Source organism: Dermochelys coriacea, chromosome 7 (genome assembly GCF_009764565.3).
Source record: "Dermochelys coriacea isolate rDerCor1 chromosome 7, rDerCor1.pri.v4, whole genome shotgun sequence".
Classification (NCBI taxonomy): domain Eukaryota; kingdom Metazoa; phylum Chordata; order Testudines; family Dermochelyidae; genus Dermochelys; species Dermochelys coriacea.
In genome coordinates, this window is record NC_050074.1 from 78,729,989 (window position 1) to 78,744,462 (window position 14,474).

The 14,474-nt window shown below is 43.6% G+C and overlaps 1 protein-coding gene across 2 annotated transcripts in view; it reads right to left on the reverse strand.

The window, feature by feature from the left end:
- JMJD1C (jumonji domain containing 1C) overlaps nucleotides 1–14,474 on the reverse strand; it is a 322,463-nt gene that overhangs the window by 3,893 nt on the left and 304,096 nt on the right. For both annotated transcript variants that reach the window (XM_038409078.2, XM_038409080.2), the window contains one exon: nucleotides 479–610. In XM_038409078.2, coding sequence (XP_038265006.1) covers nucleotides 479–610 — 132 coding nt within the window. The remainder of the gene's footprint in view (nucleotides 1–478; nucleotides 611–14,474) is intronic.

Sequence of the window (14,474 nt, forward strand, 5' to 3'; positions counted from 1 at the left end):
TGGAGGAGATGGTATGATGGAATAATGGGATTTTGGTAAGTAATTGATCTTTAAATATTCAGGGTAAATAGGCCAAATCCCCTGAGATGGGATATTAGATGGATGGGATCTGAGTTACTATAGAAAATTCTTTCCTGGGTATCTGGCTGGTGAATCTTGCCCATATGCTCAGGGTTTAGCTGATGCCATATTTGGGGTCGGGAAGGAATTTTCCTCCAGGGCAGATTGGAGAGGCCCTGGAGGTTTTTCGCCTTCCTCTGTAGCATGGGCCATGGTTGACTTGAGGGAGGCTTCTCTGCTCCTTGAAGTCTTTAAACCATGATTTAAGGTCTTCAATAGCTCAGACATGGGTGAGGTTTTTCATAGGAGTGGGTGGGTGAGATTCTGTGGCCTGCGCTGTGCAGGAGGTCGGACTAGATGATCAGAATGGTCCCTTCTGACCTTAGTATCTATGAATCTATGAGAATTCATTTCTTACCTGCATTTTATCATCATAATTGATTTCTTCTTTTGACAGCCTCAGTTCCTGTGTTAAGTGAAATGACTGTACAAGATGTTCTGGAGACACAAAGTCTTCAGTTACTTGAATGCAGCTGTGAAAATTTTGCACCTGTCCAAAAATAAAAGAAAAAAAAGAAAATTAAAGAAAAATGTAATGACGTATATTAAACTGACATTTATTGAACATTTTGAAATCTCCTATCTGTTGCAACAAGTCATGTGTCAGATGTGCAGCAACAGACTCCACAATGATGAGACACACTATTGTCTAAAATCCTAACATTGTTCAGGCTCATGCTCCTGAGCTGGAATGTTATTGAAGGACACTAGCCACAATCCGAGTGCACGCCCAGCCCTTCTCTTTCTTTCCCTGGCATGCAGCCAGCCACTTTCTCATTAATTCAATCCATCTTCCAATTCCCTTCTCAAAAACCTGTTCTGTGACCTTGACTGTCTTTGCTCCCAAACCCCTCCCCAATTCACACATTCTTCCCAGTGACAAGCGAACAACTCCCCTTTCCCAAGTTCCAAAACCTCACGTACCTGACTGCCAAGTGTCTCCAACCCATCCAACTTCTTAACTTCCTCTCCTCTACCTATTAAAAGAGTCTCTGAACCTATTGACCTGTCAAATATTTACCCCCGCCCCCATCCCCAGACAAGTAGTTATGAAAGCTTATGGGAAGCCCTGCACATCTAAACACAGTACCTAGCAAAATCAAACTAATTGATCTAGGCAATCATTAGGTCCAGATATTTAAAGAAGCTGTACAGCTGGAAGTTCCTCTCCTTAGCAGAGGTATCTAAAACAGAGACAAGCCAGGGAGATAAAGAAGGGCTGTTACTGCTACTGATGCTTCAGATGTAATCATGAGCGGGCAAGTTTGGCAGGCAATTTTTCCCTGAGATTCATGGGTGAAGGGTAATACACCCTACCAGAGTGCCAATAACAGGGAAGCTGAGCCAGTGGAGCACAACCCCGAAAATTAGGGAGAGTAAGGAGAAAGCCTAAGATCCTAGATAGGGAGTTGGTGTGTGAAGGATTGAGAGTTCCTCATCCCAACTCCTGGGCATAGACCACCGTTTCTCTGTCCTTACAGAGAAAGCTGTCACCTACACAGATCAGCCCCTGTGCAGTTGACATACACATAGCTTCTAGCTCTTAGACCATACGTGTATAGCAATTCCATTCTCGTGTATTTACCAAGTCATCTCTGGGACATCATTCTCTATAAGAATGTTACATTACATACAAAATGGGAAATGACTGCCTAGGAAGGAGTACTGCAGAAACAGATCTGAGGGTTATATGGGATCACAAGCTAAATATGAGTCAACAGTTTAACACTATTACAAAAAAAGCAAAAATAAAAAATTCTTTTACTCTTCTCCACACTGATTAGGCCTCAACTGGAGTATTGTGTCCAGTTCTGGGCACCACATTTCAGGAAAGATGTAGCCAAACTGGAGCAAGTCCAGAGAAGAATAAAAAATATTAAAAGTCTAGAAAACATGACCTATGAGGGAAGATTGAAAGAACCGTGTTTGTTTAGTTTGGAGAAGAGAAGTCTGTCGGGGACATGATAACAGTTTTTAAGTACATAAAAGGCTGTTACTATGAAAAGGGAGAAAAAATTGTTCTCCTTAACCTCTGAGGATAGAACAAGAAGCAATGGCCTTAAATTGCAGCAAGGGCAGTTTAGGCTGGACATTAGGAAAAACTTCCTATCAGGGTAGTTAAGAACTGGAATAAATTGCTCAGTGAGGTTGTGGAATCTCCATCATTGAAAATTTTTAAGAGCAGGTTGGACAAACACCTGTCAGAGATGATCTCGATAATACTTACTCCTGCCATGAGTACAGGGGCCTAGACTAGATGACCTCTTGAACTCCCTTCCAGTCCTCTGATTCTCTGATCCTAATATGTTATGCTTTTAAGTCAATTTTTTTTTTTAAGGAGTTTGTTAGATTATATAATTACTTGTCCTGTTATAATGAGGCAATTCAAATTATGTATTTAATCTCAACGGACATACTTAAATCACTGAGTCAAGTATTTCACCCTTATCTTTTAATGACAACTTTCAATACATTTTAAAAACTAGAAACAGATACAGAAACAGTTATTTTTTTAAACACATGCATCAAAGAACATACCGTATATATGCGTTCATAAGCTGAATTTTTTTTAGTAAAAAAGGGAAGCATCAGAGAAGGGGGTCGTCTTATGAATGGGTATAGAGAGGGAGGAGCGGGACACAGCCCCTCTCTGCGGAGCGGGACACAGCCCCTCTCTGCGGAGCAAGGAGAGGCAGCATAGCCAGCAGAGCCAGAAGGAAGAGGTGGGGCCAGAGTCTCTCCACTTCTGGCCACAATGCTCTCCCTCCAGCCTCCGAAGCAGCTGCAGCTCCGGGGCTGGCAGACTGCAGCTGCGCTGCTCGGCCCCGCCCACCAGAGCACGCTGCAGCCATGCCATTCGGCCCAGCCCGCTGGAACATGCTGCAGCCATGCCGCCCTGTCTGGTCCACCGGAGCAGCTCCGGCCAGGCCAGAGACACATTTCCCTGAACCTCCCCAGATAAGGTAAGAAGGGATGGGATGGGGAAAGTGTGGGAGTCCCAGGCTAGGGGTGGGGTCATGTGGGGGGCGGTCACGGGGGTTACTCCCCTGACCCCCAGCTTCTCCCCACCAGTTGCTATCCCGGCCCATCACGATAAGCAGCTGGTGCGCTGGGACACTTTGTTTTCTTAGGTTTACCTCCATGCCTGTGAACGCTCGCGGTAAACAAACCATCTTGGCCCGCCAGAGGATTATCCTGATGGCCCGGGAGTCAAAGTTTGCTGACCCCTGAATTATAGGGTCATCTTATGAATGGGTCATAAGAATTTTCCATTTTTACTTATCCATCTTGGTGGGGGGGGTCGGCTTATGATCGCGTATATACGGTAGTTCTCCATTTCCTCCCAAACATTCCTTTCATAGGAGCTTGTCACTGTGGAGAAAAAGGTTCCCAGAATCTATCCATCAGAAATGCTGTCTTATTAACTCCTAGGTGCCAGGAGTTGGAATATCTCCATCTCAAAAGCAACTGTTTGGAATTGATGTCAAGGAGTTAAAGGTGACAATAGTAGCTTGGGCTTATTTTCAGCTCTTAAACATACATACTGAATGTGGTGGTGCACTCCCTTTAGTTTGATAGCAATTATATGCCTCATACCTTATAAAACAGTCTGAAGGGTGAATTCACACCTATCAATGTCAGTGGTGCTTTACCTCAAGCCACAATAAGGTTTCACCTAGCTCATAACAATATCTTGGAAGTGTCTTAAACCTTACTTTTGATCCTTGGGATAGAGAAGCAGACAAGCTTCCCTCCAAGAGGAGAGAATAGATGTCCTGATTTTTTTTTCTTCTGTGCTAGTGATTTATGTTTATATCATGTGTCTGCCAGTCAAAAACAATTCTTCTGTTTAAGTCTGATGCAATCGGGAAAGTCACAAATTGCCCTCTTGGACAGAATTTATTTCCATGTGATGTGCAACAATCACTATCAAGAGAACAAATCAGTAATTCCATTTTTCATTGAACCAAAAAGTGACAGATTACATCCCTGAAAGGGAGGCTTACTCATGCCTGCTCTTTTAGCATCGAGTTCTCTTCTTCCAACTTTGGCAGGCTAATGAGGCCTCACTTTTGCCTGTAAGGACAACAGATCCAAGGAAACATCAAAATACATATCAGAGATGTTCATCTTTCAGAATCTTTTGGGAAGCAGATCTGAGGCCAATTACTCTAGACTTTAAAAGCTCTTAGTACAATATAGTCATGTATGACCATACAGAGATGCACTTGACAAGCAACTCATAGTTCCCTTTAGAAATACATTCAAGCTTGCAGTCTCACAGATCCTCCTGGGCTACCATCCAATCTAGTAGAACAGGTTTTTTTTTTTTTCCTTTTTAAATAACTAGAATGATAGCCAAGTTCACCTCGAGTATTGCATTCTATGCTTTTGATCATTCTTTGAGGAAATGAAACAGCCATCAGATACATTCAGGGAAGTTTGATATAAGATTACTCTTTATTAAAGTCCTTCAGGTCACTGTATATGGGTAAACGTCTTTCTGCTCTCTCTCTCTGGGAAAAGATGTTTGGGAGTTGTTTGTACACCTTTGATCAGAAAGGTCCAGCATCCTAGAAAGCCTAGGAGGAAGGTGAATGAGAAGATTCAAAGGCCTGAGGCCTGCAATCCCTCTTAGCCAGGGTGAAAGAAAGGTTACTTACCTTACAGTAACTGGAGTTCTTCAAGACGTGTGGTTCCACTGTGGGTACACATGCACTCCATGTGCTTGAGACTAGAACATTCTTGCTATCAGTGTCTGTTGGTCCTTACCTGCACCTCCTTGTGGTCTGGACCAAGGGCATATGGGGAGGCACAGACCAACCGCATCCCCAGTTCCTTGTCTACTGGGAATCTCTGTAAGAAAGGATTCACAGCAGAGGGGAAGGAGGATGGAGAGTGGAATATACATAGGAACCACATTTCTGGAAGAACTCCAATTACTGTAAGCTAAGAACCTTTCTTTCTTCTTTGAGTGATGGTCCCTGTGTATATGGAAAGGTGGGTAACCCGCACGCAATATTAATCAAGGATGAGGGTCCAAGGAATAATGCTGCACCACTGACTGAATGACTGCTGAACTGAAGGATGCAGTCACAGAAGAGGCCTGCACCAGGGCATAGTAGTGTCTAGTGAAGGTATGCACAAAGCTCCATATTGCTGCTCTACAGATCTCTAGGAGAAGAATGTCCTGAAGAATAATCATGGAAGCAGCCTAGGCTCTGGTCAAGTAAGCCCTCACATTCTGATGAAGAGTAGCCCCTGCAAGATCATAACAAAGACAGATGCAACCAGCAATCTATCTGGAAAGCCTCTGTGAGGAGACTGCTTCCCCCTTCGTCTGCTCAAGGAATGGAAATGAAGAGTCTTGGGAGACTTCCTGAAGGGTTTTGTCCTTTGTAGGTAGAAAACTGAAGCTCAATGGACATCCAGAGAATGAAGCTTTCTGTCTTCCCTGATGGTGTAAGGTTTCAAGTAGAAGACAGGTGGAATTCAGAGGGAAACTTTGTAATTAGCTTGAGATATAACCTCAGAGAGACCTCATCCTGATGGAACACCGTATAGCAAGTGTCCACCATAAAGGCCCTGAGCTCATCCACTCTTCTGGAAGAAGTGATTACAGTCAAGAAGACTACTTTAATAGACAGGTGAAGAAGGGAGCAGGCTGCAAACAGTTCAAATGGAGGATTCATAAGCGCTGACCAAACAAGGTTGATATCCCAAGTTGGCATTAGTTTCACTACCGTGGGTAGGTTCTAGTAAGGCCTTTCAAGAACCTTAGGGTCAATAGTGTGGGTGAAGACAAAGTAGCTGTCAACCAGTGGAATGAAGGGCATTAATTGCTGCCAAATGCACATGCAGATAACAGAGATATGCCCAACTTCTTCCAGGAAAAAAAGTCTAAGATGATAGAGGTGTCCAAATTCTCTGGGGGTATGCGACAGACAGCTGCAGCGGCACAGGAGCTAGCAAACAGAGCTGTAAACAGGGGAGTTTGAGTGGGAGTTTGAAAGGGGAGTTTGTATTGTGGTGCTTGTTTGGGGTTTGCTTTTGCTGGGGGGGGTGGTGGTCTTTTTGGTGTAACTTGTGTTTCCCAGATTAACAGGACTTAGGTGGGAAGGCTATGATGGATACTTGAGACAGCTGTGGGAGTGACTCCTGTAGTGAAAGACACATTGAGGATGACTGGATGTGGAAGCTGTGGTATGTACATGATCCTGGAGGGGGGACCTGGTCAGAGTTTTTTCTGCATGAAATGCCGTCTGATAGAGCTGATGGAGGAAAAGATCCGAGGTTTGGAGATGCAGGTGGAAAGTCTCGTTGAGTTTAGGAAGGGGTTTAAGCAGATGATGGAGCAAAGATATCAGGTATCTGAAGGAAAAAGCTCAGACTCACAGATGGAAGCAGGGCTGGGGAATTTTGAGGGGAGACTGGGTGAGGAAAGTGGTCAGTGGAAGCATGTGACTAAAAGGACCAGGCAGAGGAAAAGACGGGCTAGTGAAAGAGAAATAGAGCTTAGGAACAGGTTTGCAGAGTTGGAAAATGAAGAAGGGGCTCAGCAGGTACTTGTTGAAGGTGGAAGGGTAAGGAAGAAGAAAAGAGAGGCTAGTCCTATAGGAAAAGCGGAAGAGTCAAGGGAGACTACACCAAATATGAGCCCCAAGAGGATACAGGATGGGTTGAAGAGGATTATAAGGGAAAATGGGAATGGAAAGAACTTGCAGCCAGAGGGAACAGGGGAGAGACTGGAGAATAGCACTGTCACCAGGAAAAGGCAGGTCTATGTGATCGGGGACTCTTTATTGAGAAGAACAGACAGGCCTGTAACTAGAGCTGATCCAGAGTATAGAAGGGTGTGCTGTCTTCCGGGTGCTAAGATACGGGATGTAGACATGAGGTTGAAAAGGATCCTAAAGGGAGCGGGAAGGAATCCCCTAATTATCCTTCATGTGGGAACAAATGATACGGCTAGATTCTCGCTGGAAAGTATTAAGGGAGACTATGCTAGGCTGGGGAAGACGCTTAAGGAAATTGAGGCTCAGGTGATCTTGAGTGGGATCCTTCCTGTTCCTAGAGAAGGGCAACAAAAGTGTGACAAGATTATGACTGTCAACAGATGGCTTAGGCAGTGGTGCTATAAGGAGGGCTTTGGGATGTATGGCCACTGGGAGGCATTCACAGACAGAGAACAGTTCTCTCAGGATGGACTTCATCTGAGTAGGGAAGGAAATAGACTTCTAGGATCAAGGCTGGCACAACTGATAAAGAGAGCTTTAAACTAGGAATTAGGGGGAGATGGTTGGGAGATGTCCAGGTAATCTCCACGCCAGATTTTAGCATTGAGAGGGAAGAAGACGAAGTGAGAAAGGATACAGCCGTGGGTAGGAGAATGTATATAAGAAGTGAGGGCGGTGTGGATATTAGTCTCATAGGTTATACTGGCTGTAGAATGACTGTGCTTAATAGGGTACAAAATGTGAGCGAGGCCAAACAGCAAAAATTAAGATGTTTGTATACCAATGCGAGGAGCCTAGGTAACAAAATGGAGGAACTAGAGCTACTGGTGCAGGAAGTGAAACCAGATATTATAGGGATAAAAGAAACATGGTGGAATAGTAGTCACGACTGGACTACAGGTATTGAAGGGTATGCGCTGTTTAGGAAAGACAGAAAGAAAGGTAAAGGTGGTGGAGTAGCATTGTATATCAATGATGAGGTAGAATGTAAAGAAATAAGAAGCGAAGCAATGGATAAGACAGAGTCCGTCTGGGCCAAAATTACATTGGGGAAGATAACTAGTAAAGCCTCTCCTACGATGGTGCTTGGGGTATGCTATAGACCTCCGGGATCTAATTTGGATATGGATAGAGCCCTTTTTAATGTTTTTAATCAAGTAAATACTAATGGAAACTGTGTGATCATGGGAGACTTTAACTTCCCAGATATAGACTGGAGGACCAGTGCTAGTAATAATAATAGGGCTCAGATTTTCCTAGATGCGATAGCTGATGGATTCCTTCATCAAGTAGTTGCTGAACCGACTAGAGGGGATGCCATTTTAGATTTAATTTTGGTAAGTAGCGAGGACCTCATAGAAGAAATGGTTGTAGGGGACAATCTTGGCTCAAGTGATCATGAGCTAATTCAGTTCAAACTAAATGGAAGGATTAACAAAAATAAATCTGCAACTAGTGTTTTTGATTTCAAAAGGGCTGACTTTCAAAAATTAAGGAAATTAGTTAGGGAAGTGGATTGGACTGAAGAATTAGGGATCTAAAGGTAGAGGAGGCCTTGGGATTACTTTAAATCAAAGCTGCAGAAGCTATCTGAAGCCTGTATCCCAAGAAAGGGAAAAAATTCATAGGCAGGAGTTGTAGACCAAGCTGGATGAGCAAGCATCTTAGAGAGGTGATTAAGAAGAAGCAGAAAGCATAGAGGGAGTGGAAGATGGGAGGGATCAGCAAGGAAAGCTACCTAATTGAGGTCAGAACATGTAGGGATAAAGTGAGACAGGTTAAAAGTTGAATAGAGTTGGACCTTGCAAAGGGAATTAAAACCAATAGTAAAAGGTTCTATAGCCATATAAATAAGAAGAAAACTAAGAAAGAAGAAGTGGGGCCGCTAAACACTGAGGATGGAGTGGAGGTTAAAGATAATCTAGGCGTGGCCCAATATCTAAACAAATACTTTGCCTCAGTCTTTAATAAGGCTAAAGAGGATCTTAGGGATAATGGTAGCATGACAAATGGGAATGAGGATATGGAGGTAGATATTACCATATCTGAGGTAGAAACGAAACTCAAACAGCTTAATGGGACTAAATCGGGGGGCCCAGATAATCTTCATCCAAGAATATTAAAGGAATTGGCACCTGAAATTGCAAGCCCATTAGCAAGAATTTTTAATGAATCTGTAAACTCAGGAGTAGTACCGAATGATTGGAGAATTGCTAATATAGTTCCTATTTTTAAGAAAGGAAAAAAAAGTGATCCAGGTAACTACAGGCCAGTTAGTTTGACATCTGTAGTATGCAAGGTCCTGGAAAAAATTTTGAAGGAGAAATTAGTTAAGGACATTGAAGTCAACGGTAAATGGGACAAAATACAACATGGTTTTACAAAAGGTAGATCGTGCCAAAGCAACCTAATCTCCTTTTTTGAAAAAGTAACAGATTTTTTAGATAAAGGAAATGCAGTGGATCTAATTTACCTAGATTTCAGTAAGGTATTTGATACCGTGCCACATGGGGAATTATTAGTTAAATTGGAGAAGATGGGGATCAATATGAACATCAAAAGGTGGATAAGGAATTGGTTAAAGGGGAGACTGCAATGGGTCCTACTGAAAGGAGAACTGTCAGGTTGGAGGGAGGTTACCAGTGGAGTTCCTCAGGGATCGGTTTTGGGACCAATCTTATTTAATCTTTTTATTACTGACCTTGGCACAAAAAAGTGGGAGTGTGCTAATAAAGTTTGCAGATGATACAAAGCTGGGAGGTATTGCCAATTCAGAGAAGGATCGGGATATTATACAGGAGGATCTGGATGACCTTGTAAACTGGAGTAATAGTAATAAGATGAAATTTAATAGTGAGAAGTATAAGGTCATGCATTTAGGGATTAATAACAAGAAATTTAGTTATAAGTTGGGGACGCATTAATTAGAAGTAATGGAAGAGGAGAAGGACCTTGGAGTATTGGTTGATCATAGGATGACTATGAGCTGCCAATGTGATATGGCTGTGAAAAAAGCTAATGCGGTTTTGGGATGCATCAGGAGAGATTTCCAGTAGGGATAAGGAGGTTTTAGTACCATTATACAAGGCACTGGTGAGACCTCACCTAGAATACTGTGTGCAGTTCTGGTCTCCCATGTTTAAAAAGGATGAATTCAAACTGGAGCAGGTATAGAGAAGGGCTACTAGGATGATCCGAGGAATGGAAAACTTGTCTTATGAAAGGAGACTTAAGGAGCTTGGCTTGTTTAGCCTAACTAAAAAAAGGTTGGGGGAGATATGATTGCTCTTTCTAAGTATATCAGAGGGATAAATACAGGAGAGGGAGAGGAATTATTTCAGCTCAGCGCCAATGTGGACACAAGAACAAACTGGGTATAAACTGGCCACCAGGAAGTTTAGACTTGAAATTAGACCAAGGTTTCTAACCATCAGAGGAGTGAAGTTTTGGAATAGCCTTCCAAGGGAAGCAGTGCGGGCAAAAGATCTATCTGGTTTTAAGATTCTACTCGATAAGTTTATGGAGATGGTATGATGGGATAATGGGATTTTGGTAAGTAATTGATCTTTAAATATTCAGGGTAAATAGGACTAATCCCCTGAGATGGGATATTAGATGGATGGGATCTGAGTTACTATAGAAAATTCTTTCCTGGGTATCTGGCTGGTGAATCTTGCCCATATGCTCAGGGTTTAGCTGATTGCCATATTTGGGGTCGGGAAGGAATTTTCCTCCAGGGCAGATTGGAGAGGCCCTGGAGGTTTTTCGCCTTCCTCTGTAGCATGGGGCATGGTTGACTTGAGGGAGGCTTCTCTGCTCCTTGAAGTCTTTGAACCATGATTTAAGGACTTCAATAGCTCAGACATGGGTGAGGTTTTTCATAGGAGTGGGTGGGTGAGATTCTGTGGCCTGCGCTGTGCAGGAGGTCGGACTAGATGATCAGAATGGTCCCTTCTGACCGTAGTATCTATGAATCTATAAAATTTGGCACCAGAAATAAAAAAATCTCTTCCATTTAACAACAAAGCTGTTTTTCTCATAGAGCATTTCCTGATATTACTGACAATGGACTGTATTTCCTTGGAACATGATTTCTCAAAGCTTGGCAACCATCCAAATTTCAGGCTGTCAGGTGGAGAGATGGTGGGTTGGCATGGTCGATCCTGCCTCTGTTCTGTGTTAGCAGGTTCGGAAATCGCTGAATGGGTATACATGGGAGTGGTTACATCTGGAGGTTGCTGGTGAACCAGAACCGCTTCAGCCAGTAGGATGTCACAAAAATCACCAACAGTCTGTACTGCTTGATTTTCTTCAAGACTCAGGTCAAAAGGAATATTTGGTGGGGAGGTATACATCAGCAGCTCAACACTGAACCAGGAATGTGACCCCTCTGTAACAGTGTCCCCAAGCTGCTAGTGAACAGTAAGATGGGTATTTCTCATTGTCCTGGGACACAAAGATATCATGATGGGAAACCCCACTGTCGGAATACATTTTGTACTACTGAGTTGTGATCCTTATGCAAGTGCCTGCTGAGGTGGTCTGCCAAGGTATTAATTACTTCTGGGAAGTGCACCACCAAGTGGTAATTTGATGACAGATACACTTGTTCCAGAGTTTGACTGCTTCCACCTATAGGGCCGGAGACCTCACTCTTCTGCTTATGTAGTAGACTGTGATCATGTTTTCCTACATTATCTGAATGTGCTGGGCATGGATGAGGGACAGGAACTTTCTGCAAACCTAGTGAAGCTCCCACAGTTTGAGGAGGTTGATGTAAAGTGTGGATTCTTGTTGGGACCAGACCCTTGAGCCATGTGATCATTCAAGTGCATTCCCCAACCCATTATGGAGGCATCCATAATGAGCTTCTTTATGGGTGGAAGGGGCACGAATGCCTTGGGGAACTAAGACTTGTTTGTCCAGATTGTGTCTACTCAGAGAGTAGACTGTCCTCGACCACCAGAGAGGGAACCTTGCAAATGGCATAACACTGGGGCAGAAGCATGTCGCTTATCAGGATCAGGCAAGATCCAACCGCCATGTGAGGACACATCTGATGCTGAGCCATAATGTTTGGCATCATGTGGACTATGTCCTCTGGTAGATAAGCTCTGGCTGAAACTGAATTCAGAGTTGCTCTAATAAATTTTGTAAGTTGCACTGGAACTACATTGGACTTTTCTAGGTTTACTAGAAGTTCAAAGGTTCAAAAGAAGCTGGGTAAGCAAAGGACTGACGATTGTACTTCCTGACATGACAAGCCTGTGAGCAGCGAGTCATCAAGATAATGAAAAACTTGGCAGCCCAGGTATATCACTATTACTGACAGCACCTCACTAAAAACTCTAGAGCTGTCGAAAGCCTGAAGGGAAGGATTGTACCAATAATCATCTGGGCTTCCTGTGCACAGGATGAATGTCTAACATGGAAATAAACGTCGTTCAAACAGCTGAAAACCAATTGCCTTTGTTTAGGGAGGGAATTATGGCCGCCAGGATAGTCATCCTGAATTTTGAAAGGCATATGAAGACATTCAGCTTCATGGGCCTCTAGATCCCTTTATTTTTGGTGATGAGGACATACCTGGAATAAAACCCCTTCCCCTTATGCTGAGAGCGTACGGGTTCTATAAGCTCTTCGCTGTAAAGGGGAGTCCACTTCCTGTCTGAAGATCCTCTCCTAAGAGGGGTCCTGAGGAGGAACAGGGAGGGGAAAGAAACTGTTGAACAGCCAGAGGAGATGATCTCTATGACCCATGTCTAAGAGGTGAGGTGACAATGCAAGACTGGAAGAAACCACCAAAGGGGGTGTCAGTCAGAGTGGAGGCTGGCTGGCAGCTCTCATTGGTCCTGTCAAAATGGTCTCCTGAGCCTGAGAGATAGACAACAGTTGGGCATGATGTCTTCTACGCTCCAGTCTCTGACACTTCCTGGGAAGTTCATGTTCTCTCTGATAGTAGAAAAGTTGTGAAGTGAAATGCTGTTTGTATGCAGGTGGTCTAGAGTACTTCCTCTGAGGAACTGGGGCATAAATACACAATGATCAGAGGGTAGCATGGGAGTCTGACGATATTCAGTGCCTCATCGGTTTTCTCACTCAACAAATGGCTGCCCCTGAAGGAAAGTTCCTCCACAGTAGCTTGTACCTCCTTCGGGACCCCAAAAGACTGTAGCCATGGAGGTCTACCTCATGATAACCAAAGTTGCCATGGAATGGGAAGCAGCATTTGCAGCATCTAGCAAAGCCTGGAGAAACAGTCTGCTTATTAGTCCTCGATGAGGGCCTGAAATTGTGGCCTGAGTTCCTGTAGAAGTTTGTTGGTGAACTCAGTTTGACATCCTTACCTGGGCACAGAATCTCACTCAATTTGGACAAGGTAGGGGAAATGCTCTTTTTATTAGTGGCTTTAGAAGGGGATTTATCCCATTTCCAGTGGGGGCATCTGACGACACTCTCCTCCCATCATCTCTTGCTAGATTTCCTAGGCTTGATATCCAATGGTTCAGAGCTGGAGAGCCTTGAAACAGAAGGGAGACTGGTAGGCAGCTCCTGCCAATGCACCAGGGTTGGGGGCTGGGGTCAGGAAACAGTGTCAGACTGGGACCTCATCAACTGCTCCATTAGGTATCTTCAAAGCTGGAACTCATGGGATTGCCAAGTTCAAAGAAGAAAATCTGTAAACATTGTACTTGGAGGGGATGTGGGATTTTTCAAAGCAATACAAGCAGGGATTGTGCAGACCATTCTCTGGGAAGATCTGGGGGCAGGCCACACAGGACATGGGATCTCAGGCATGCTAAGAACCCCAAATGTTGGGGCAACGGGGTTGGAGGGAACCCCACCCACAAATACAAAAACACTATCTAAAGAAAAAAAATATTTACACAAAACAAAGCTAAATTTTTTAGCAGGAATGCTAGCAAAACTGCAGATACTGAGGAGTTCTAGAAAGGAACTAGAAAGATGATTGATCTGCACCTCCTTTTATGCCCCTGGTTTGAAACACAAGGAGGTACAGCCCAATGGATACTAACAGCAAGAATCTTCCCATCTCAGGTGCACAGAGTACCCACAGTGGGATAACACATGGGGACCACCAACTACAGTAGTCATAGCTCTTTGACCCATGACTGCAAATCAATTTGAAACGCCATGCTTGAGACACGGCATAGGTTGCCTTCCCCGTGTTGTCATGCTCAGACTCAGCATGGGTCCACTACTGGCTACAATTCTTGTCTGATCTTTAGCCAAGGAAAGTTTACTTTGTGAGACTCCCATCCTCTGTAGCACGGGGGGGTTAATTCTGGCTTGAGAGAAAAAATGGTTATGCTAGGATGAGGACAATTCTGCAGCACAATACATACATTGATTCCCCATAATTTCTCTCTCTGGAGCGAATTACCATATTTTTCCTTGCAGAAGTGAAAATAAAATCTATTTGCAGCACAGATAAAACAGTGTTTTATCACATGAAGGGAGGCTGCTGAAAGGGAAATTTGATGCTAGTTTCCGCTTTCCAGACTGGCTGATATTTCTGCTATGTAAAAAGGAAATCTGAATAGTCCATATGTTTCAGATTGAAGAAGTACTTTTCAAAAATCTCATCTCAAAAAT